The sequence below is a fragment of the Trematomus bernacchii genome, unplaced genomic scaffold (assembly GCF_902827165.1).
Source record: "Trematomus bernacchii unplaced genomic scaffold, fTreBer1.1, whole genome shotgun sequence".
In the NCBI taxonomy this organism is placed as follows: domain Eukaryota; kingdom Metazoa; phylum Chordata; class Actinopteri; order Perciformes; family Nototheniidae; genus Trematomus; species Trematomus bernacchii.
The window spans coordinates 13903243-13929637 of NW_022987828.1; the positions used below are offsets into that span (position 1 = coordinate 13903243).

Consider the following 26395-nt stretch of genomic DNA (forward strand, 5'->3'; position numbering starts at 1 on the left):
TGTGTTTCAGGTGATCATATTCCACTTCATATCATAAAGCATTTGCAAACCCCTGTTTGAGTCACGCTCTTACCTTTCTCCCAAACCACTCATCACTGTCGACTGAGAGAATAAGAAGACTGAAGCCCACTTTCCTTCTCAAGGACATTTGAAGGTAGTTGGGAGGAATGAGCATACATGATAAATCGCATCAGAAGCCACACAAGAGACGTACTACCATTCAAAGAGATGGAATCAAACCACCCGCATCAAACCATCAATCAAACACTAACAGCACACAGCATGAGGCTAACCCAGAGTTTGAGCGTGTGTGTGTGTGTGTGTGTGTGTGTGTGTGTGTGTGTGTGTGTGTGTGTGTGAGAGAGGATGGGATAAAAGTGAGTGCAGGTCAAACAAACTGTGTGAAAGTAATAAAATACTGACTCGACCATATTCAAAACACAATGCAAGTAGTAGTAAGATCAAGTAGGTACTTACAGACATTACCGGTGTTGTCAAAACTGTTGAGCACTTCGTTAACTCGGATAGGCCCCATGTTGTCCCTGAAACAGAAAAATAAAGAGGATTACACAGCGGCATGGGTGAATACTATTTGTTGTTTCTTCTTAAATACATTATAACAAAAGGAAATTAACAAGATAAGTCAGCATGTATTTATTTTCAAATCTCAATTGCATTGAATAAGAGTTTGGAAAATAAAAAAGCAACATTGAGACAAATAAAGTTTAATTCAACAGCATTTTAATCACTATATCAAAACGTGTTGTTTAGGTAATGACTTAATAACATCATCTCTTGTATGGTTTGTCCTTGTAGATACTTTGCTCTTCTATCCTTAATGGTAAAAGCAACACCACACTTTATGAACCTGCAACGTGTTAAATCCTGTGTTATCATGAAACGACCCCTTGTTTGGTCGCTGTGCTTCATCTGTGCCAGTTTGAAACTAGAGCCTTATATGGATCCATTCATGTGTGTGTACCTGAGCAAGGCACTGTACTCGGGAAAGAAGACACTTCTGTACTCCACCCACTGGTCGTCTGAGGTATCACTGGGGTCTTGAGTCAGAAGCCTCTTCCTGCTGAAAAGGTCAAACGTTGCAAACCTGCGGACTGACACCTGTTTGACCTCTGGAGCGTCCGTCTGCTTCTGACGCAACACCTGCGTGGTAATATAGGAAAGTTAATAGCACATCTCTCAACTGGAGCATTTATCATATTCAATTTGCTGTAAAGTCTCAACATTTGTTTTAATGTTTTGGCAGCGTGAGGTTTCAGTCCAACATACAAGAAATCCTTTGGAAGACCATACTTTATAATGAATATTCAAAAGAAATGTTACATTTCAAATGTTCCATAACAACATCATGTTATCCTGAACCTTAACTAATGTTAAATATGGTTTGTGTTGTTGTCTATACTTAAAGGTAGGGTAGGTAAGTTTGAGAAACCGGCTCGAGATCGCTAGAATTTGAAAATTCCCCACCGGAGAAAATCTGCCACTTCCTTACAGAGCCCCTCCTCCAACACACACGAACGTGCACATGACCAATGAGGGCACGAGATAAGTTTGTGCACAGATGGAAGGCTGACAGGCAGGTAGGCCATCCAGTTATTTTAGCCGGGCCGGCTAAAATGATTGGTCGTGCTTTTTACAGTACTACGGCTTCCACAGATGACATTTTTTTATGGATTTTTTGTCAAAGCACTTAAGATATTCATTGCTATCGGGATGTTAAGAGCATTCCATGGAATATAACAAAAAGTGTATCTCGAGCCGGTTTCTCAAACTTACCTACCCTACCTTTAAACATAATGTATTTTATTTATTTAATCGTTTATTTGGCAGGGACAATGCACAGTAATGAACACTTAAAACATTAAAATGTGTCAAGTGTAACAGTGCCAGATTTAGCTTTGAGCTCATTTCCATCCGCAGTCCCTCACATAAAACATTTAAGAAGTTTACATTTTACAAACATAGCAAAAACAAAATACATGATGTGCAAAAAGTGCAAGAGAGCAAGAGCAGCATACACAAGTATTTATGACATGGTAATACAATATAGCAGCAACGACATATAAAGTGCAAGAGAAGATACAAGAGCGACCTAAAGTGCAAGAGGAGATACCCCTGTGTTAAAGTGCATTTAGCGGTGATTACACATCTGTTTGTTTCTCAACCATTCTGTGAGTTGACCTTTGAAGCTATTGAGAGTGGGACAATCCCGTATCTCAGTTGGGAGGCTATTCCAGAATGAGCTGCCTTTAATGGAGAGGACATTTTGTCCAAAAGTGGTCCGTCTACGGTGGACTTCACAGGCTCCTCTGGTTTCTGACCTAGTGCAGCGCCCGGTGTGTTTTTTGTGGATGAATTCCCCTAAGGGAGGGAGGGGGGGCCAGTCCATGTAAACATTTATAAATAAAGCACATACTTTTAAAAGACTTAAAATTGTCAAAACTCAAGAAATTGTGTTAATCAAGGATGGTACAGTGATGGTATGCATATGGCTTTCTGTGAAACACCTTGATAGCTCTCTTGTACAGCTGTTCTATTGGTTTAAGGTTTGTGGCACAAGCAAACGACCAGTTTGTAAAACAGTATTCAATATGGGATAGAATCATACAGTGGAGGTATGACTTTGCAGCATTGACAGTTAAGAAGGGTCTAATTTGTTTAAAATGTTGCAAGTTGAATTTAATAGTATTGGATACTTTCTTGATATGTTTCTTAAAAGTCAAGTTCGAGTCCATTATGACTCCAGGATACTTGAAGTGGGGGACTAGTTCTATTTCTGCTCCGTTTAAAAACACGTTGGATCCTTCGATTTTGACTGGTCGTTTACTGAACATCATGCATACTGTTTTTTTTACGTTTAACTGTAAGCAAATGTTGTTCAGCCAGTGTTGAACCTTGTCCAAAGCATTTGAAAGACAGGATTTGATCAGTATGATTGTACATCTTTTCATCCTGAACGTATTCATTACATTACATAAGTCCTATTTACAGTGTCTATCCATCTATGTATTTCGGTGGAGTCCATATTGGGGTCATTACTGCGCCAGGAGGAAGAAATGCAGAATGCAAGGTGGCCCCTTTACAGGGAGCTTTTCTTGGCAGCAGAGTGCAACGTCTGTATAATGCCCATCTATGGCAGAAAGTATAAACTCTACTTTAACAGCTCCCCTGTGAGAGAAGAGAGGGAAACTCTTACTGGTGACAAAGTAACTGGAATATGTTGTTATTAAATTACTTGATGATAAAGTTACAGTAAGGTTAAGCGTCAAGTTATGTCCAATGTCATAGCAGATCATAGTACCAATGAATCAATTGCTTAATAAACAGAATGCTATCATACCGTAACAGACTGAAACAGGTAGCTTATATTGCAGTGCATAAGCTATGCCCTTGTCCACATTTCACAAAGCTTAGGCTATAACAAATATGCTAATTGAACTACACATTACAATAGGAATTGTAGGAAACAATGGCTTTGTAGCTAATACAAAAGAGGGGAAACATGACAAGGAGAAACACTGGTTGCTTCAGTGTGTTCCCATCACCATTATTATAGAGATATTCAAACGTAGAAAAAATATTTAAAGATGTTGAACAAATTGTAGGCTCTGTGCAATAAAGACACACTCTTGCAATACTGTGCAATAATCACCTTTATAGATATAGAAACACATATAATGTTATAAATGTCCCAACATGTTTATAATATCTCAGCACCTAATATGTCACTCAGTTCTTCAAATTGCTGCTCCTCATTGTTAGCCAGGGATGTGTACTTATGTTTCTTTATGTTGATTGTATTATTACTAATGTGTGCTGTTTTCTCTATATTTAATAAGTTGGCTTATTCTTTATTATGGCATGCCTTTTTTTAACCTGCTATGCCACTTTTTGCTGTAACACTGTGCATGTCCCCGCGGTTGGAATAATAAAGGAATTCTGATTCTGCTTTGTTTTGTTTTGAAGCTAACAATAGCCTACCTGTCTCAGCAGAGTCCACCTGGCCTTCGCCACATCAGTAGCACCACAGATCGGTGAATTAGCTGCTTCTTCATTAATATTTTTCCTCAAAGGCGACGCCGGCTTAGTTTTTTCTGCAGTGTCGATGCAGTCCCTCTCCATTTTATCCAACCGGTGGGCGTAAATAAATCTGCAAACAAATGTAATCACTGTAGGGCTGTCACAGTTACCGGTATATATAAGGTTATACAAAAATTAAGGCTTTTTTATGGTAACTATACCAACGCACAACTGCTCGCAGATATGCCTGGCTGTAATCACCTGTTACACCCACAATGGATACATGCTACTTCCGTACACTTTTGGCATTCGAGACATGGCAATAGACTATCGATAGAATCGTGCTGGATTGTCAGTTCTAAACTGCCAGGGGATTATCTAAATTTGATTACTTCAGCCTAGCGTTGCTCGCTACGTCATCCACAGCGGGCTTTGTTTAGGAAATCAGGCACGTGTATAGAATTTGCTTTCTGCTGTCAACAGAGGACGTTTCATTTATTTATCGAAACAATACATTATTCAGGTGGAAATACAACGCTTATTTGTCATGCGAAGTGTGTTTTACTGTCGTCATGACTGACATACATTTACCAGGCAGTGATATTAAGCTACTTTGACCTATAAAACCACAGCTCTCATGTGTAAACTAAGCTAATTTAACCTTATTTATTCGTAATGGCTGTCCTCTCTTCTTTGCTGTGTTCACCTGCTCGTTTCATTTCACCATTTCGGTTACGATTATGGGATTTCTCTCCTTGCAAAAGGAGAACATGGCTCTTCTTTTCCGTCCAACGCTGTTACACATCGGTAAGGGTAATTCGTTTGGGTATTTATATGTATTTATTGAGAGCACATAGGCACAGGAAAACACACGAGCACAATGACAGCACATATGCATAGTTAAAAGCCTTTTAAAACAACTATTAACATGCAACAGACACAAAAGCACATACTTAAGCAAGGATAAAAGCTTTAAATAAGAAAAGCTAGTTATGGTTAAAATGCTGTTTTTGTTTTGGGTTGGTGTTAGATTACCAGTGTGATGGAAGAAGTACTCAAATCTTATACCTAAATACCTGCATCTGTGAGAAATACTCCTTACTAGTTACAAATAAAAGTATTGTATGCTTGTGTAAACATACAAAAGTAAAAGCATTAATACAAAATACTTAAAATTTGACCCATTTGATAGTAATTACAATTTCATAATTACTATTACATGCTAATGTGTTCATCTCTTCAGTGTTGCAGTTATTGAAGAAGTGTAGCTAATTTACTTTATATAATAATGTGTGTCATCATAATTCAGAAACTGGCAAGAAAGGTGTATAAATACCATTAATGAACTATTGCTCTCATGTGAATGTGTGTAGACTCAAAAAAAGTACAATATTTACCTCTGAGATGTGCTGTAGTAGACGTGTAAAGTAGTAGCACCAAATGGATGTGCTCAAGTAAAGTACCAGAACTGGAGATGACTGTCTGTTAAAGCTATCCTGTAGATAACGTCAAGTCATTCATTATTCAAAAGTAATGGTGTCTTTTCACCAGGCTAACAAAACAGGTCTTGTACAGAGCGCAGGCTGAAACTGAGCCCTGTGGATGGGGATCACTGCACTCACACGGAAATGAGCTTCAGGGAAATGGAAAAATGAACACATTATAAAGAAAGCCCAAAGCCTTTAACATGTTTTCAATTAGTATGTTCCAAGATTTTACTCTTATAGGATACATTTTGGATAGATTTGAGCACAGAATAATATTTCTCAATCACCATTTTTGTTGAATTAAAATGTCATGACATCGTCCTACCGAATCACCACTTTTCCTATCTTTACATTACATACTGTTTTACTGTATTTTTACAAAAGACACATTATATCACAAGTGGAGATTTTTGGAAATCATACAGTTGAATTAACATACTGTAGTAGGCTTCATATCACTAACACCCACAAGTTGTTTTATTTTAGGACAGTTCAAACTCATCAGATCATCATCGCAGCTCTGGACTCGAGAGGTACAAGGACTTACAGAAGTATTTCAACAGGAGACTGAAGGCAGCATACCACAGGTTCTCCAACATACCTGATCACTCGTTGGTAAGGGCTGCACTTTGCCTTGGGATTTGAAACTATTTGAATATAATCTCAGTGTTAATCACAGCAGCATTCACACTTGTGTTGCCAGAAACACAGAGTATACATCCTGTGTGGGATTAGTAGGATCCACAGAATCATATTATTCTCATTAGCTGTTGAGGCATTTGTGAAATTCCAATTCTTTTTTTTACAATTCACTGTGATTTGCATTGACACAGGTCTGTGGCCATAACCATGTGTATTTCATTGAGGGGGATGGGATCTACAGAGTGGACCAAAGACAAAGTAAGCAGAAAATATGAAGTTGTAAAGCCAGAAGCTTGAGATCAGAGACCTGTAATCATATTGCATTCTGAAGACTAAAGTAACTCATAGACACTTGAATGCGAAATGTTATAAAAAAGGACTGAAATCAACCAAAAACTAAAATATTACCTGCAGTTCCTTTTATTAATAAAACCCTATTCACTGCACCTGCAATTTATTAGCATTCCATTGTAAGGAATCCCTCTTTTGTGAATGACTCAGTTTCCTCGCCCTGTTTGTAGGTGACCCAGAACCAGAGCAGGTGCTAAATCTAGGACAAGTCTCTAGGCAGGAGGAGAAGACAGGTCTTATTAATGAAGAAAGGATTCAGTGGATTGTCCAGAGAATACGTCTGTCCCCTCAGGAGAAGCATCTTGCTGCCACACTAAAAACTACTGACACAGAAGAGCCTAGGTGAAAAGATTCAAATAAACATGCAGAATGTTCTTTTATTTGGCAGTAATGGGTTTTTTATTGTCAGAATGTAAAACTTACTGAATGAATAAATGGATGATTGTGCTGTGACATCCAGGTGTGTGGTTGTGAGGCTTCGAAAGAGAAACTCTCCTCCTCCTGATCCCCAACACATTGTACTCACACTGGACAAAGTCTTCAGCTTTGGTACGTTTTGAATAGTTTGACCTTGGAGAAATATAATAGAAGTATAAGTGTACTGGCTAATATATAATGTTGTATTTGTCTACATGAGTAAAGAGTGGGCCACAGACGATGTCCTGTTCTACACAACCCAGGAGGCTCTGCGCTGCAGTAAAGTGTTTCGATTGGACCTGACCTCCAAAGAAAGCAGGATCACTTCTGTGTTTGAGGAAACACATCCTGAGTAAGTAGAAGTAATGCTGCGTACCATTTACATTGGAAGTCAAGGGTCAGAACTGGGAGTGACGTCACATTCGAGTTGACAGCGTTTCAGTAGCACAAGTCGGAAAAAGGGGCCAGCAGGAAAGTTGTTCGCCTTGTTTACAGCTTTAACAGTCACCTAAGCTTTATTTTGTATTTTACAGATATAGAAATCATAGCAACATATCCACCGATAGAAGATGAACAGAACCATATGTACGGTTGATGACACAAATAATACAGAAGAGCTGCAAATCTTATATTATCAAAGTGTTCTCTTAATGCTCATATGCAGAGACTCCATTTTGACCGCTGATCTTGGATGATCTCTGGTATGGCGAGGTATCTCCGAGTTTCCAAGTAGGAAATCTGACCTCAAGGGGCGTTCCAGTTAAAATGTCCGACTGGGAACTTAGATATTCCCTCTTCCCAGTACAAATGGAACGCACCATAAGGTCACATCTAAGCTGTGTCTGCTCCCACACCGTCTCTAATTCATACATGGACCTCTCCACAGTGTGTTTGTGGAGGTCGCTCTTTCCAGAGACCGACAGATACTGAGCATCAACGGCAACAGCAGGAGCAGCTCAGAGGTTCTGCTAATTGATGGAACGACTTCGCATCTAGAGCCTTTCCTGGTTCAGCCACGGCAGCCGGACCTCCTGTACCATGTGGAGCACTGGAGAGAGTCTCTGGTTATACTGGCTAATACAGGGCCTGGGAAAGAATATCAGGTAGCGTTTGTACAATACTCTTACAAACACACACTGGAATACATTTCACATCAATATGTAGAAGAATTGTTTCAGAAGCTAACATGATTTAAAAGGTTGTTATACTTTGGCCCCCTTCAGGGTTCTTACAAGTGCTTTATTTTCCTGTTAAAGTATAAAGTATCAATTGAGAAGTGATAACTAAGGCTTCAAGTGTTTAGACATTTTGGTTTGGATACCTATTAAGTTGTTTTTAAGGGCTTGTATGTTTTTGCTGCAAGTCAATGTGTATAATCCTTAATGGTTATGTTGTGGTAAATCACAGCTAAATACATTTGGAAGGAGATAGTTATGCTAATTAATATTTTATGTTTCCTAGGTGTTACAGTCCCCTCTCTCAGAGCCCTCCATGGCCTCCTGGGTGCCTTTGTTTGCCCCTGACTCCGGCACTGTTATCAAAGACATGGACGTGATCGGAGACCACTGTGTGTTGGTGGCTAGATCAGCATCCGGTGAACTCGTTCTTATCGTAGTCTCGCTGACCAATCCCAAGGAGGCATACACTGTACAGGTCAGTGTGACCGGAAAACTGTATTATAATAGTTTTTTTCTTTCTTGGCAGGTTTGACGTTATACTAACTTGCTGGCATGCTTGCTATTATTCATAAAACGTTATCCTTTACCAAATTGCTTGTTACATGTAAGATGCTTTAAATGTAAAAGGATATCTTTCACACATCAACATATACACAATACAAAAAATATACAGTTGGCCACTTGGTATTCATATTGATTGTATGCATTCATCTCTCCCTAGCTCCCCTCCTGGGCCTGTACCATCCAAACGAAGAAACCAGCCATGGCAGACCGAGGCAGTGTGTTGGAGTTCTTGATTTCATCTCCAGTCCACACCCCAGTGCCGTACAGTCTGTCCCCTGAAGATGGGCTACTTTTATCAGGCTCCAAAGATGGTTCCTCCCCAGGGGCCCAGGGCAGAATTACCACCACCCGCTTAGAGGCCTGCAACCAAGTGAGAACACTTGACACATAAGACACATGCACACACACTGAAACAGTATCGGCTGTGGGGAGGCTCATCATCTCCGTGCTAAGACTCAAGTGTCTACTGGTAAAGCTCTTTTGGCAACCAGCCACCAGTAGAACACTGTCATGCACACACACAGCTAAGACATAGAAGTGCAGATCCGATATATGCAAAACAAATTATCAAGAGCTGTTTCGAGATCATTTAACATTTTGAAATGTCTCCCTGTCTGTAGGATGGTACCTTGGTGCCAGTGACCCTGTTTCACTCAGTACCTGTGGGGGGTTTGAGACAGGCTCCTCTACTCGTCCATGTCTACGGAGCTTATGGCAGAGATCTCAACATGGAGTTCTGCCCAGAGAAAAGGCTTCTGCTAGAGCAAGGCTGGACTCTGGCCTTCTGCCACATCAGGTAGTGTATTACCTCTGTAGCAGCCCGCAACGGAGAAATCGACATTATTATAACTGCAGAAGAGAATAGACTTGCATATAAAAATATAAAAAAGTATGCAAATTAAAAAAAACAAGTTAAAACAAACAACAGAAGAAAAGTGACCATAGATGTATATATAGTATTAGTTAGTATTACAGACTAACCTGTTTAGCTCAGCATCTGGTAATAAGAGGCATGCTTTATGTAAGTGAAACCGTGGCTAGTAAGTGCTAGAAATTGTCTGTGAGGGAAAATAAACTCTGGAATTGTGCGTTAAAGTGAATCCGTGTTATTTCCCCTTGCCCCTCCTAGAGGTGGAGGAGAGCGAGGTCTCTCCTGGCACCGACAGGCTGGTGTTGAGGGGAAGCAGAGAGGAGTGGAGGACCTGCGAGCCTGTCTCCATCACCTCTTCTCTTCAGGAGTCTCCTCTGCTTCTCTCACCGCCCTCACAGCCTGCAGCGCGGGGGCTGTGGCCGTGGGAGCGCTGTGTAACACACACACACACATGATGCGAGCTGTCACACTGCAGGTAACATGTTAAATCATCAGAGACGGGCTGTGGTTGTGTGCAACTGTCTTGGAGTGTGTAGATTTTAGTGTTACTTTTTTTAAATTGATTACACACATCCAAAGCCATCTCTTCTACTGTGTTCAGGCTCCTTTCCTGGATGTGTTGGGAACAATGGAGGACCCCAGCCTGCCTCTAACTTTAGAGGATAGAGAAGAATGGGGGGACCCAGTCGGAAACCCAGAACATAGACTCATCATCTCCTCCTACTGTCCCCTTCACAACATAACCCCTCAGGTACAGCCTCAGAGTTAAATGTGCCCTATAGGTAACAACATTTTTAAAATTCCCACATTTTGGTCCAATGTGAACATAAATGAAAATTGTTGATCCAAAAAACTTTAAAATACAGCAAGTTAACCATCTTTTTGAATTTGTGTTATTATATGAGCTAGTGTTACCCATCGATGCTGCTGACGGCCTACAGCGGTGATGCCAGGGTTCCTCTGGCAGGTGTCCTCAAATACACCAAGCTGCTAAAAAAGGCCATCCATACACACTTCACCTTGAATCCAAAATCAGGTATGTGCACACACACACACTGTACACTCTTCCACACATGCTATCACAACACTTATTTTCCTGATGCATATGTGTGCAGCCGTATTGCATATATGTGTGTTGTGTTTGTGCATCCAGGCTGGTTTTCTCACTTGTATTTGTAGGTGTAATTTGTGTATCATCAGCTGTTTTAACGGTTCAGGGTCAGCTCCCAACAGTAGTGTCAGTGTGCATGTCTGGAGAGGCGGCAGAAACAGAAGCAATGCCTGGGGAAACTGCATCTGAAGTTCATGACCAAAGTATAGCATAGGTCACCTTGGTGTGTGTGTGTGTGTGTGTGTGTGTGTGTGTGTGTGTGTGTGTGTGTGTGTGTGTGTGTGTGTGTGTGTGTGTGTGTGTGTGTGTGTGTGTGTGTGTGTGTGTGTGGTGTGTGTGTGTGTGTGTGTGTGTGTGTGTGTGTGTGTGTGTGTGTGTGTGTGTGTGTGTGTGTGTGTGTGTGTGTGTGTGTGTGTGTGTGTGTGTGTGTGTGTGTGTGTGTGTGTGTGTGTGTGTGTGTGTGTGTGTGTGTGTGCGTGTGCGCTAATTGCTCTCATTTCCCCATAGACAGGCTCTTTCTCCCTCTCACTTATAATCTGCCTTCCCCACATTGGTGGTACTCCTCTTTACACCCCTCTCTCTCTCTAGCACCGCCTCCACGCTTCTTGTTCCAAATGCACACATTATCTCTCTCACTTTCCTGTTGTTCATACACACATACACCAGGCGGCTTAAGTGTCTGTGTATGTGTGTATATGTCTCTCTAATCTGTCTCCCTCTGTTCTCCGGAGTCTTTGATAAAGTGCTGATGGCATAGACACATGCAGGAGGGGGGGCAGAGCCATTAGCATGGTAAAGAGATAGTGTATCAGAGCAAGAGATTAGACGCCTCAGACTGGGAGCTGTCAAGGTCAAGACCGCACTTGTGAAACAGCCCGTACCACTGAGACCAGGCTGGGAGGGATAATATGGTGGGGAGAAGAGGGAGGGCAATATCAGATGGGATCATGAATGAATGAAAGGAGTATAAAGGCATTTCCAATAGAGGGGTTGATTTGGGGAAACTGGACAGAGAGAAAAGGGGAGCAGAGAAAGTGGGTATATAATAAAATGTGACAAAAAATGGATGTTAAAAATCTTCTCTCCCCCTGTTCTGCCTTTGACCTCCGTCTTTCTGTCTTATCCGTTTTTTAAGAATATGAACCAGCACCAAACATAGTTCTGAATATCCAACCTGGAGAAAATCACCTCGGACCAGAAGACTTTGAGCTGATGCTGGAGGAGGTAATGCATTCACATCATAATTTGTGTCGTTTTTAATATTTGTACATTTCAAGAATTAGTTCAATAATGTCCTTCTCTCACATCGTTACAATCCATTTAAAAAGTCAGTTTACCCAAATCCAAAAATAATCTTAACTGTGCCAGAGTTAATTAGTATGTTTTCCATTTTGAATTCAGCCCAATTCTATCCTCACATTTTGAACAATAACATTTGTTCAATCAGATAAGTTGCTAGGTACAAACTGTGAAATGTGTCCTGTCTTTTCTCCCGGACACAGGAAGCCCTCAGGCTAGCATTCCTTTACACAGAGCTGGGCCTGGAGCCTCCTCGGCCCCAACGCAAGAGGAGGAGATAACACTGCTATCAGGAGCCAGGAATCAAACAACTACCATTACTACAACCACTCTGATGACACTTACTGCCTAATCTTTAACAACACCAATGAAAGAGAAGACAACAGTGGATGTATCTGCAATCCTCTTTATTACACGCCATGAATCCCTTACAGAGGAGACACCAAAGAAGAATCTTGATGATGCATTTTAGCATTTATAAAGTATGTCCAAGGCGCTTAAATAGCAGGCCTTCTCGGAGACGTAGCACTGGTCAGGGTGGGTGGGGTTAAACCGGGTGTGGGTGGAGTACTGGATAAGCAAACCCTCTCCTACCTCTGTGGGGATGTGAGACTTTTGTAACACCTTGCCGCTGTTAACTTGGTGTGTGCTCATCAGCACCTTCAGCTGGTCCGGTAACTCCCTGATCGAGGAGAGGTCTGTGATGGCAGATTCTTTACCAAAGTTTAGCACCATGAGGAAAGCTCGGCCCAGCCCTTCTAGCTCTCTGAGGTAAGAGAAGACGTTAGCGTCGGCGTGGACGTAGCAGAACCAGCCGCGGTGCAGGGGCAGCTCCGACTGACGCAGGGTGCTCAGGAAACGGTACTGAGCCAGGATAGAACCTGGCTCTTTCTTCTGGACCTAGAGGAGAACGATTGGCAAGAAGACACATGGTGTAAAATGAAAATTATCTTGAGCAAGCTCTGGCCAGATGTTTCTCCAGAGATGAAAGAGTTCTGTACCTCCACATTGACGCTACTGTAGTCAGGATGAACAGGCAACCAGGTGATGTTGCTTTTGGTGTTAAAGCCTGCGTTTATGTCATCACTCCACTGCATAGGGGAGCGCTGGGGGTCCCGACTGGCACTCTGCAGCGAGAGGAATCAGTTTAGCACATCAGCTTCTAGTGACAATAAATATATGTATCTATATGAAAATATAAATCAAATACAAAAACCTGCAATAAATGCTACCATCATGAAACTTAAACTGTCTGTTTTTTGTTGAAATCAATACACAGAGGCAGTGATTTCACTTATTGGCTTTTTCCAGGCTGTTTGTTGTTATGTTGAAGAGATTTATATTAAAGTTGAAGTCCACACACATTTTTGCCCTATCATATTTTTATAGATTTGATTTAGTTTGAATAGATTTAACATTTTCATTGCACCGAGTACAAGTAATAAGACAACGAAATGCAGTTATTCAAGTATAATATAAATCTATTTATAAAACGGACAAGTCAAATCAAGCAATCTGATTGGTTCTTAGCCGTGATATACTGAGCGTATACCACGGGTAGAATTGTAGTTACTTTTCACAACAAGTCAGTATCCCTCCGCGTCTGAGAAAAACTGTATACAGTTGAAAAGCTTCTAACTGGGACAACAGCGGAGAAGTAACGGGGCAGAAACCCTCCTTTTTACGCAGCGGTCCAGACATAGACATCAAACGGCAAAACATATTCAGTGTGCAGTTCCTTTGGCATTAGGGCAGGGATATTTAGATACTTTCCAAGGTTTGACAAAATGAATTGTGCTACTTTTAAAGCAAGCAACGATGTTTTCAAATCTGTAATCAAAAAGGTCTGCAAAAAGCTATCAAAGCAGTTCCTACCGTTGCTACATAGTTCAAACAATAACAACGGACTATTTTTGATCTGCCTGTCGGGCCGAACCACGCCCCTTAGCTGTGATATACTGAGCATATACCACGGCCTGTCGTGAGCTATTGCTTAAATATACATGTGACTGATAAAAACAAACTGAACACTATGAACATTATAAGGAGGTATACACATTATCAACAGCAGTATATAAATATACAGTATAATACAGACACTATCAACAGTATAGAAGTGAAAGAAAGTATTTTAACCAAGTTTGCTCAGTACTGACGGAGTTGTATTTTCCGGCAGGGTCCTGTATCTGACTGTCTGTGACATTTATGTTCTCCATGCCGATCTCCTCTCCGTAGTAGGTGGTGGGGGTGCCCGGGAGGGTCAGTAGCAGCATGTTGATGACACGAACGTAGATCTGACCAGCACTGGAGGCAATTCGAGACTTATCATGGTTCCCGACCTGATTGCAGTAGAGGTAGAAGAAATACAAGAGAAGGTGGAGACATGGTGAAAAAAGTTAAGGAGGAAGATGGCAGGGTGAGTGGGTATGTTTGGGTAATGGAAGAGAAAGCTGATGTGAAAAGACTCCTGACTCACCACCCAGTTTGGCCATTGTCCCTTGGGCATGTTGCCCATCCACATGTGGACCAGATGTTTAACCCACATGCCGCTTGGGTTCTGAGGAAGGTCCAGCAGGTAGAAGTTAAAGGGGAAGTCGCTTTCTTTCACCTGCGGGGTGCCATAGTACATCATGGTCTTCTCCACCTCGTGGTAATCATACGACTCTGTCACCATGAACCTGGAGAGGAGCAGGAACTTGTGTTTGAGGACATGCAATCTGATCCTCCGCCACACTGAACATTAGTATAATTCAACACTCGATTTTCTTCAACTTGAACTTTGCTGAACTCTTTTAATCTAACTAAAATAGAAATTTGTTTCAAAAAAAGTGCTGGTACTAACAGTTCTTTAAACATACAGTATCTGTAAGCAAATTGAAACACAGTTTACACTCATTGTCAAAAATGCTTCGACATAAATGTGACACAGTAGAATACACAAGACTGTTTCAAAATAAATGATGAGCTGTTTGAACCTTATATCATCATCACCATACGTGTGTAGTAGCACATTGAGTAGTCACCAGTCCCAGTTCGTCCAATAGATGTACTGTTTTGTGTCCCACACCTGTATCTGCCTGGCTCCCGGCTGTAGATGTTCATCTCCGCCCTCCACTCCCTCAGCATGTCATGCAGGCCCAGCTGACTGGTGGTGTAGTCGTGGTAGAGGTCCCACTCTGTGGTCACATCCTCCTGTTGTGAATATAAACAAACATGAGGTAATGTGGCTATTATTGGATTTCAGGCTCTCAAGGATTACTAAGAGTTATGGTTAGGTTTTGTATTTGGTTTAGGGCACTTGTGGTCCATTCATAGCAAAGCGTACACCCTGAGATCATCAACTATAATAGATCAAGAGAACCCAACTGTATGTTCCACTTCCCATTAGGAGTTAGGAGAGTTCCCCTTTAAAAATGTTCCTTTATCAGTCTATGGCACAGGGAGTTGAAGGGCAGGTCAGTGGGACAAAAACAGATAAAGGTCAAGTTACACAGATATTTGGTTTCAATAAAGTACTACTGAGTACTGATGTGTTTAAGGAGCGTTCAAAAGAGTTCAGGAATTAAACCGCTCAAGCGTAAATAAAACCTAATGTGTATGTATTTGTATTTGTAAGAAACTCAAACATGACTCTATTACCAGACTTATTTACTGAAGCAGTGCTGCCACAGGAGTTAAATATCTAGTCCTACAGAAAAAAGTAGTTTTTATATATATATATAGAATATGTTTAGTCTAGGTTTCATATATCTTAATATTATCTTATATCAAAATGTCTAGGGCCACTGAAATACAAAAAAAAAATATGACACTATTGTGATTGAACACAATACGAAGGACTGTTAGATAAGAAATAAAATCATAAATGATGACCCTTCAGCCGACGGACAGTGAAGCACATAGTTGGTTTGAATTTAAAGCTATACCAGCAATAAACCACTAAAACAATCCTGATAACAGATAGCTGCTCAGTTATGATCTGCTGAGTCACATCATAAGGCCTGTGGTAAAACTCTCAATATGCCAATAAACACACAGCTGTGACTCTTTATTGCAGTGTTGTGGTTCCTGTGTAGCGCCCAACAGTGACTCTTGTTTTGTTCAATATGAAGTGCAGCTTGGCATGGGTTGTTCAAAATGAGCACAGCCAACAGCAGTGGTGGAATAAAACAAAGTACATTTACTAAAGTATTTTACTTAAAGGTGGGGTAGGTAAGTTTGAGAAACCGGCTCGAGATACACTTTTTGTTATATTCCATGGAATGCTCTTAACATCCCGATAGCAATGAATATCTTAAGTGCTTTGACAAAAAATCCATAACAAAATGTCATCTGTGGAAGCCGTAGTACTGTAAAAAGCACGACCAATCATTTTAGCCGGCCCGGCTAAAGTAACTGTATGGCCTACCTGCCTTTCAGCCTTCCATCTGTGCACACACTTATCTCGTGCCCTCATTGGTCATGTGCACGTTCGTGTGTGTTGGAGGAGGGGCTCTGTAAGGAAGTGGCAGATCTTTTCCGGTTGTGTATTTTCAAATTCTAGCGCACTCGAGCTGGTTTCTCCAAAATTACCTACCCCACCTTTAAGTCGTTTTTCGCCATACTTGTATTTATCTGGATAAATAAAGGTTTGAAATGAAATGAAAATAATGGCTCAACATTGACAAACTATAATATTAAAATGATATGATGTAAAAAAAGAATATATATATTCTATAAATCAATTAGTAAACAACTAGAATTTTTAGCCTTAAATATTGAAGTAGCAAAGGGTCAACAGGTCATGGTGGTGGGTTGCTACAGACCCCCCTCAGCTGTCAAGGACTCTTTATCTTCATTGGCAAAACTTTTATCTCAACTTGACTACAAGGAAATAGTGCTGCTTGGTGATTTTAATTGGGACTGGTTAACTTCTGTGTCAGAGGATTTTAAAAACCTTTGTATCTCATTGAATGTTACTCAGATTATAGACAGTCCTACTCGCCCTAACATTAAGTTCCCAAATAAATCCTCCCTAATTGATCTCATTTTAACTAATGTTCCCCATAAACACTTATCTGTGGGAGTATTTGCAAATGATCTGAGTGATCACTGTGCTGTAGCCACAATTAGGGACACAAAAGTCCAAAAGGTTAAACCTCGCATTATCATTAAGAGAGACACAAAACATTTTGTGGAGCAGGGTTTTGTTCATGATCTGTTTGGTTTTGATTGGGAAAGAATTGAGCTGTGTGATGATGTTGAAACTGCATGGTCTTATTTTTATCTTGGTTTTATGGAAATTATAGATAGACATGCACCCCTGCGTACATTTAGAGTGAAGGGACGAGACAACCCTTGGTTTTCTGCTGACTTATCTAGTCTCCTTCATGAGAGAAACAAGGCCTGGGCAAAGGCTAGGAAATCAGGCTCAGAGGTAGAATGGCTACGCTTTAGGCAGCTAAGAAATAGCTTCACATCACAAATAAAAAGTGCTAAGTCGAAGTATTATCTGTCAGTTACCACAAAAAACCTGAATAACCCTGGAACATTTTGGAAAGCCATAAAATCGATATCCACCGGTGATATCCTTAATGAGCTACCTCCGTGCCTTACCACAGCATCTGGCTCTATATCGGACAGGGCCACTATGTTAAATTGTTTTAATGAGCATTTTGTGTCCTGTGGCTCTCTGTTTGATTCTGTCACTAACTCTGCTTCTGTGAACACCACAGTCGGTGACTCTGAAAAACGTGTTTTGGAAAACCCTTTCAGTTTTACTCCTTTTACTGTTGATGTTGTTCGTGAAGCTTTAACCAAGTTAGATCCTAAGAAACCGGCCGGCCCGGACAACGTGGAACCTTTCTTTTTAAAGATAGCTGCAGATTTTATTGCTCCACCTCTCACTTCTCTTTTTAACCTCTCCCTCAGCACAAACACAATTCCAAAAATATGGAAGTCAGCTTATGTCCTGCCTTTTCTAAGAGGAGGGGAGGCCACTTTATTAAATAATTATAGGCCTATCTCTAAATTGTCAGTTCTGGCCAAGGTTCTTGAACGCCTAGTGAGTGAACAGGTAAAGGTGTTTTTATGTACAAATGACATCCTGTCTAAACATCAGTCAGGCTTCAGAAAGCAACATAGCACCATCACTGCCACAATGAAAGTGGTGAATGATGTGGCGAGTATTTTAGATAATAAGCAGAGTTGTGCAGCTCTATTTATTGACCTTTCCAAAGCGTTTGATACCGCCGATCATCGCATCTTAAAGCAGAGGCTACTCAGTATTGGCATATCCAGCCATGCAGTGGGGTGGTTTGTGAACTACCTCTCTGAAAGGTCCCAATGTGTTCACTTTGATGGGCTGTCTTCTGAGTGGTTAAACATTACTAATGGTGTTCCTCAAGGTTCTGTTTTAGGTCCACTTTTATTCTCCATCTACATCAATAGTTTAGGTGAAAATGTCGATGGAGCAACCTTACATTTCTATGCGGACGATACCGTTATGTACTGTGCACGTCCCTCCATTAAGGAGGCTGTTGTTGAATTGCAAGCTGCTTTTAACATTATTCAGACTCAGCTCTCTGAACTAAAGCTTCTTTTAAATGTTGATAAAACCAAGGTAATGCTCTTTTCAAAAGCTAAAAAGACACCAGAGCCTGTTTTAGATATTGTAACTACGCAAGGAATAAAACTTGAAGTGGTTACCTGTTACAAATACCTTGGTATCTGGCTTGATGATTGTCTCACTTTTAAACGTCATGTCAATAACCTGCTTAAAAAACTGAGGGTTAGGCTAGGTTTCTTCTACAGGAACAAGTTCTGTTTCTCGCTCGAGGCCAGGAAAAGGCTAGTCACTGTGACCTTTTGACCTGTGCTGGACTATGGTGATCTGATTTATATGAATGCACCTGCCAATTGCCTGGTCAAGTTAGATGCTGCGTATCACAGTGCACTGAGATTTGTGACAAACTGTAAAGCATTAACCCATCACTGTACCCTGTATGCAAGGGCTGGTTTGCCTTCGCTAACTGTACAGAGGCTCAGTCACTGGTACATTTTTATATATAAAGCCATGTTAGGGAAACTTCCATCCTACATCTGCTCCCTGATCTCACGGCGAATTGTAAGTGGCTACTGCCTGAGATCGCATGCTGTGGTTTTATTAAATGTGCCAACTGCTAGGACTGTCTTAGGGAAGATAGCATTTAGATGCGCAGCTCCACTGTCCTGGAATAGTCTGCAATTGAAATGGAAACTGAGCAATCTGGTGCCACTAAATGTTTTTAAAGCTCGGTTGGATGCTACTGAATCGGAAGCTGTTGGTACCTGTTCATGTGGATAGTTATGTAAACTGTAATCCCTGTAATGATACTGTATGATGTCCTTTTGTTGTTCTGTTTATGTTTTAATGTTTCATGTGGAACCTACTTGAGCATGTCTCCCTTGAAAAAGAGGTCAATGATCTCAATGGGATACAACCTGGATAAATAAAGGTTTGAAATGAAATGAAAATAATGGCTCAACATTGACAAACTATAATATTAAAATGATATGACGTAAAAAAAGAATATATATATTCTATAACACTGTGAAAAGAGCCATTCTGCCTCATGAGTACTTTAACGTTTCATATTGAAGTACATTTAGCTTCTTATACTTTCTTACCAAAGTTTTTTTTTTAGGACTTTTACTTTAAAAAAAAGTATTTCAGACTGTTTTGCTTTTTTAAGTAAAGGATTACTTCTACCACGGCTGGTCAGTAGACGAGTCAGTCTCAGTGTTAAGTAAATCCCAATGATTTACTAATCCACCAAAATATGCCTCTAATCTTTCCTCTGGGAGAAATACCTTCAATCTCCATGACAGAAAAAACACTTTCTTAGTGAGCTGAACTCTGCATGAATCATGAACCCTGTGAAAACCAAGGGTAGTATTTTCTCCAGAAGGGCACATGATGAACCTGAGATAACTGAATGATACATCATGTGCAGTGTGAGCTCTCCCACTCAGCGCTTCACTACGTTTGTTCTTCCTGCTCAACAGCAAAGTACTTCTGTAGTAGAGCTGCTTTTATCCCATAGATCTGGGCTCTGATGTCACGTTATAAAATTCAGCAATACAAAATCTGAATATCACTGAATAACTGAGTGTTACAACAGAGATTAACTAAAACTGAACTTTGAGTTCAAAGGGAGAACAACTGCCAGCTGGTAAGAGCACAAAAGACCAGTGGCAACAAGTCAAATGGAAACATAAAAATACCTTACTGATTAAACGAACCTTGTGGAAAATGTAAGTGAAAATGACAACTTGTGACCGTCTAAAAACATATATGGGCTGGTATTGGCTTTTAAAGAACATTGTCAAATGTATTAATTAATTAATTAATTAAGGTTTGAAGATATTTTTCCAAAGTGATGACTACAACTTTATTGGATTCAAAAACTCTTCACCCTTTGATGTCAGTTACTGAATTTAAATCTTATTTAAGCTCGGCCTAGCGTGGGGTTAAATGTGTTACCCATGCTCTGTCATCTGATATGGATCAATTTCAGCCGGCAGATCAGACAGACGTTACCATGTTTGGGGCGGCGTCGAGTCAATGTGAGAACAAACAGCTGAGAGAACTAAGCCGGTGGACATCGCTGCCTGTCACCAACAGAGTGTCCGACAGAGGGAACCGCTGGTAGACTGAAGTGAACCCCAGGAGGTTAGATGTTATGAGGGGTTAAAGGGTGACACTCACGGGAGGTTGTTTGGGGTCCACCTGTGGTTCATCCCTCAAGTGTTCGGCCTCCAGGATGTGTTTCACAGAGTCCATCCGGAACCCGTCCACTCCCTTCCCCAACCAGAAATGGATAATATCCTAGAAAACAATCATAAATAAAAAAATTATTAAATCTACTGAAGTGCTGAAGGTATTTGATTATTGTTAAATTGTTGCATTGTACACTAACGTCAGTATAAGCAAGCACAATATGCACACAGGAACGCTCTACCATTGCTTTTGCTGCAGGCAGTTAAATCACAATGGTTAGCTTCAGTTAATGTGTGATCAGTTGGCCATTACGCGTTATTGCTACAGATTACACAAGTTTGTGGATACCTTAACGATCATGAGTCAACACTGACTAAGATTTGAGTATGAGAGACAATATTTGAGTCACAGAAAGTGGTTGAAGAAATGAGTCAATAGTGCAGATCATGTATGTGAGAGAGCAGTGTGTGGTCATGTAATCTTACGATGATCTCTTGGCGGACATGTGGGTTTCTGAAGTTCAGGTCTGGTTGTTCTTTAAAGAACTGGTGCAGGTAGCATTGTCCTCTCAAGTCATCATAAGTCCATGACGAGTTCCCAAAAATACTCACCTGAGAGAGAGGAGGTAGTCAGAGATTAGTGTTAGGAAGGCTAGGCATTAAAAATTGCCATCTAGTGACTATATCGGTTTTTTGCTCCAAATAATCGTTTTTTTAATTCTTATCATGACAAATGGTGTAGAGCTGCAACGATTTTGTGTGTAATTATTAATTATATGCGTTAAAAAGGGCAGAAAATGCTGTTTTCAGCCCCTCAAATTAGGAAATGTCGAGATATATACTATACTAAACTGTATACTTCACCTAAACAAGACAATTAAGTATATCCCCCTGGACTTTGAGAAACTGGAAGAGACATTTTCACTATTTTCTGACATTTTAAAAGACCTAACATTTCAAATGTCAGTGCAAATCAGTACCAACCCAGTTATTGGGCTTTGGAGCAGTTGCATTGCAGTCGGTCCAGACGTAGTAATCCTTGTAGTGAGGATCTCCAGTCCGGCTCAAGTTGAACCAGCGGTGTCGGTCACTGGTGTGATTGGGAATGAAATCCATGATCAGCTTCAGATCTAATGGAAACAGAGAGTCACAGACATGCTACCATAAAAACGAGACATGTGGTGATCCCATAGACTTTGATCCACCATCAGAACTCTACATACACATAGGAAATTAAAAGCACACACCTTTGTTGTGCATTTCAGCCAGGAGCTCTTCAAAGTCGTGCATGGTCCCAAAGAGAGGGTCGATGGCCCGGAAATCTTCCACATCGTAGCCGAAGTCCTTCATGGGAGAGCGGTAGAAAGGACTGATCCACACTGACTTGATGTTCAGGTACTCAAAGTGATGCAGCTGCTCCTGAATTCCTGTTAAAGACCAGAATCACTACAATGAGGAATACTGTGCTACTTGGTCCAGAGGCAATTGCTTACACACAGTCAGCATCCATGGGTAAACTTCATATAATGCTAACACTTTATTTTGAATTGGGTTATTTATCACTGCTTTGCTTTCACACAATTCATTTAATTTTAGGCCCTTTTCAAAACAGTTAAAACACTTCTTAAGGAGAAACACCATTTATTTAATGAAATGAAGATTTTTCGTTTTTTGTGACAATAAACCTCTATTAAGTTGTTTTCATTGGTTAGTCAATGGGTATTGGTGGAAGCTATTTTTCAGAAGATTTTTTTATGAATTATGCATTGAAATAGTAAACTGTCAATATATAAATCAACACACATTATAATATAATATTATAGGTAAAGCTACCCATAAGGGTATAAAGCCTTAACATGGGCCAATCTGCATAATAAGTGTTTACTTTTGGTACTTTAAGTATATTTTAATGATAATACTTTTAAGGACCTAAGGACTTTTACTTGTATCAGAGTATTCCTACACTCTGGTACTTCTACTTTTACTCAAGTACAAGATCTGAGTAGGCTACTTCTTCCACCTCTGCCTTTTGTGGAGGGGCCATGGATGTATAAATATGGACCCCTGTGGGACGCTAACTTCCGGGTCAGACTACAAACAAACGTCATCACTTCACCCCTCTGTAGTACAGCAATATGCGGGGTCTTCTTCTCACCTTTCAGATCTCCCACCCCATCCCCGTCGGAGTCCCTGAAGGAGCGGGGGTACACCTGGTACACCGGGGAGGCCTGCCACCAGCTGAGGCAGCGCGGGGACAGCGCGATGACCGTGACGGTGAGAGCCACCAGAGCCAGGATGCCGGCCACAATCAGCCAGAAGAGGATCTCCCGGGGCACGCGATACCGGGCCTGGGAGGAGTACAGCAGCAGCACCTCCTTCGGCATACCGGCGTACGGCTTGATCTGCGTGTACTCCTCCGCCAGGTCCTGGTTCTGGTCCGCCGCTGACCCCCCGCCTTCTGCATCCTGGTACCCCGGGTTCATGGTGCTCTCCCCCAGCTCCATGCTGCCACCGCTGGCTTCTCTTAAACTCATCTAAAGATTATTTAAGACCGGAAAACACGCTGCTCTTCTTCAGGAAGACCGAGTGACTGAAAGAGCCCAATATATATACTGCACTTAGAGGGTCAGAGTACACACACTGACACACACACACAGACTTCTCTGTATCTCTCTCTCTCTCACACACACACTCACACAGAGCAGTGCCACCTGAGGAATGTGGGAACTGGAGAGTTGAATGGGAATGAGGGAGATTAGCATTTCTTGTTGCAGTGTTGGCTGAAATATGTGGTGGGACAGGTCTGCATGCCCCTAACCTCAATTGAAGTGGAAATACCACAGTGTGAAAATACTCTAGGTCAAAAGCCATTCATTAAAAATATTAGTTTTACCACAATGTACTAAAAAAGCTCATTGTCTTTGTGGAAAAAGTAGCTACAGCTGTCACATTAAAGAAAATATTAAATGATATGCTGTAAATATCTATACCCAAGTACCTCACATCTGTACTGAAGAGATATTATTGTGGGAGAGGAACAACAGAAATTAAGCAGGAACTTTCTTGGTTTGTGTGGTCTCTTAAATGCAATTGATGTATTATTGAGACATTTAAATCGAAAACATTGTTGTCTTTAAGTATGTATGATGTCTTGCACACCACAAAATACATAAATATAACTAAACCAAATTAAGTGGGAGAAAAAAAAAGACTGCCAAGTAAAGTGTGATCTATTAAACATGTAATATAACATAATCTAAGAACATTGTACGCTAATCTAAACATTTAGATAATTTCTCCCATATCCCAAATTATGTTAAATGTCCCATGTCATGCTTTTCCGGTTATTACCCGTCCCCTTGTGTGTTATGAAGGTTTTTATGCATGTAAACGGTCTGCAGAGTCAAAAACCCTCAAAGTACACCATGTAGCGAGTGAAACTCTAATGGCGCGTTTCCACTACAGCCCGCAGCCCGGTTTAAGAGGGCTGTGACGTCAGCGGCCCGTCTTTGGTTGCGTTTCCACTTGGCCTAGTACCGGCCGGCGGGTCCTAATTCAATTTTCTGGCCTCATAAAATCGTGGGGCCAGGGCCGAGACAACGAGGCTGAGTCGGGCTGAGTATGCTAAACTAGAGAGAGCGTCGCTGGCAAGGGGGCAACAACTACAACAAGATGGACATATTTGACCGTGATTTAATTGTAATACACGTTTCAAAATGATGCCGAAGTAACAACATACTGATACCGGTTAGTAAAAATCATGAATTAATGCTTTGTCAAGTCTGCAGACAGACGGCAGGCGAAAAACCTTTTAAAATGCTTGTTTTCTAAATGGAGATTGGCTAAGCTAACGCAGTATATGCCCCGACCGTCCACACTCACAACAACGGCCTATACAGACATAAATAAAGCAGCGACTGTATTCACCATGACACAGGCAGTCTGTGGTTTGTACTTGTTTAACTTTTGTCTAGTTTCTGAACATATATGAGGAGCTGTGAGCTCTGAGTGCTAACAGCTAACGGCTGTGTTGTTTTTCTGGGGTTCTCTGAAGATCACGTCACGGCTCCGCCTACACTGCGTTACTATAGATACTGCCCCAGTTCCTAAACTGTAATGGAAATGCGCCATAAAGTGAGCCAGTCCTAACGAGGCCCAGCCATACCGAGCGGGGCCGAGCGAGGCCGTGTAGTGGAAACGCGAATAGGCCCCTACACACCAGGCCGATATCGGCCGTCTTGCGTTGTTGGGCGAAAACGGGTTCCTTGTCGCCCAAAATCAATTTGGTGTGTCCCGAACCCTCGGCCGTGACACGCCTTATTTGGCCTTTCACGATCGACACCCGGCCGATTCAACATGTTGAATCGGCCGGGTGTCGGACACAAGCTATCGGGCCAAGAAACCACTCTGATCAGCTGTTCAGCTAGCAAATGAGAAGCGAAACGGAAGTGAGGGACGTAAACAAACGATTTAAGGCACAGGACAGCAGCTAAACACCAGCAGGTGATACTTAAAGACATCAAACATAGCCCTTAAATGTCCTCTCTTACCTCCCACACATAGCAGGGACATCTCTGATATCGGCGGGAGCGTCCCCGGCTGTCCTCTGCTGAGAGCTCCGTGATTTGTTTGGTCAAGTCCGGTTTTTCATCTCATCGTAAATTTAGCAAGAAGTGGCCATTATTACATTGCTGACTCAATAAACTACACACCCGCCAGAACACTGCGATCATCAGATGCAGGTCTATTAACTGTGATTTTATAGTATGTCTGCACTTTATGTGCTCATTTCATCATTCATGTATTTTTATATTCTAAAACATGTTTTCGATGGACGAGAGTGAAAATGGAACGCACATGCTATTTGTTTGTTTATATCAGTCTGTTCTTCTTCTCTGTCTTCCGGTTGTTGCCTATTTTGAATGACGAATACACACTACCGCCGCCTGCTGGTAAGGAGAGTTATTGCCACTCACGCATGCGCAGTTCGTACGTGCTCCGCTGAAGTAAAGCGGTGTACACACGGCCAAGACGCAGGAGAACTCGTCGATGGATCTGTCGGTGTCGGATGTCGGCGAGTTCTCTGGTGACTGCCTGGTGTGTAGGGGCTTACACAGTCTATGCTGCCCCAAAACGCCTCGTTGCAGATTTCTCATCGTTTACTTCCTGGGTACTGTGACGTATGAATACCCAGAGGCCACACCCTCTGCCAGCATTTCTCGAAACAAAGCTTCACAAACCTTTCAGCGATTCATGCCGGATATGTACAGCGTAGGGCACTGAAGAACGATGCTGTTCCTACTTTGTTTTTTAATTTAATTTAATCGTTTATTTGAAGAGGGACAGTGCACATTGATGAACATTTAAAACAAATAATGCTTTAAAAACATAAACATGCCGGATTTTAGCTTTGAGCTAGTTTCCATCCGTAGTCCCTCACATACAACATTTAAGAACATGACATTTATATAATGTTTGGACCAGCGGGAGATTCGGGTACACAACCTGTAAGTATTCATTGTTGTTTGTGTATTTATGATGTTTAAAACAAACAAGGTATCTACCACGACTGTTTAAATGGGTAAACGTTTTTCGGGCTACTAAGTTGGGATCGCGGAGAAATACTCTCTGCAGACCCATTCTCACAGCGTTATAAAGGGTTGCTGAACTCTCTCCCCTCCCTCCATCTCTTCCGCCC

At 41.4% G+C, this 26395-nt stretch overlaps 3 protein-coding genes across 6 annotated transcripts in view; 1 reads left to right on the forward strand and 2 right to left on the reverse strand.

The window, feature by feature from the left end:
* Positions 1–4285, reverse strand: part of camkmt (calmodulin-lysine N-methyltransferase) — a 115479-nt gene extending 111194 nt beyond the window's left edge. The window contains exons 1-4 of one of the 3 annotated variants that reach the window (XM_034152409.1): positions 4268–4280; positions 4000–4168; positions 983–1161; positions 478–542 (exon numbers count right to left, since the gene is read on the reverse strand). In XM_034152409.1, the coding sequence (XP_034008300.1) occupies positions 478–542; positions 983–1161; positions 4000–4140 (385 nt within the window). In that variant the 5' untranslated portion in view covers positions 4141–4168; positions 4268–4280. Of the gene's footprint in view, positions 1–477; positions 543–982; positions 1162–3999 lie in introns of all 3 variants that reach the window. The other 2 variants (XM_034152410.1, XM_034152408.1) reach the window with 2 other exon arrangements.
* A 200-nt stretch (positions 4286–4485) lies between these two features.
* On the forward strand, positions 4486–12342 carry prepl (prolyl endopeptidase like). 2 transcript variants are annotated; one of them, XM_034152636.1, is made up of 15 exons: positions 4486–4845; positions 6012–6140; positions 6359–6425; positions 6689–6860; positions 6979–7067; positions 7161–7287; positions 7822–8038; positions 8397–8588; positions 8835–9047; positions 9298–9473; positions 9807–10023; positions 10150–10299; positions 10458–10584; positions 11795–11883; positions 12162–12342. In XM_034152636.1, exons 1-15 carry the CDS (start codon positions 4714–4716, stop codon positions 12237–12239), a joined length of 2175 nt encoding a protein of 724 aa, XP_034008527.1. In that variant the 5' UTR covers positions 4486–4713; the 3' UTR covers positions 12240–12342. The 2 variants fall into 2 exon arrangements, with proteins under 2 accessions (XP_034008527.1, XP_034008528.1); XM_034152637.1 differs by lacking the exons at positions 11795–11883; positions 12162–12342 and having other exon boundaries at positions 10454–10578.
* A 4-nt stretch (positions 12343–12346) lies between these two features.
* slc3a1 (solute carrier family 3 member 1) lies at positions 12347–23777 on the reverse strand. Its single transcript, XM_034152639.1, is given in 10 exon segments — positions 12347–12858; positions 12960–13085; positions 14115–14341; positions 14344–14636; positions 15026–15150; positions 20687–20806; positions 21184–21309; positions 21682–21827; positions 21945–22124; positions 22853–23777. Coding segments are annotated over 10 exon segments (2154 nt in total). The 5' UTR covers positions 23232–23777; the 3' UTR covers positions 12347–12426.
* Positions 23778–26395: the final 2618 nt, after the last annotated feature.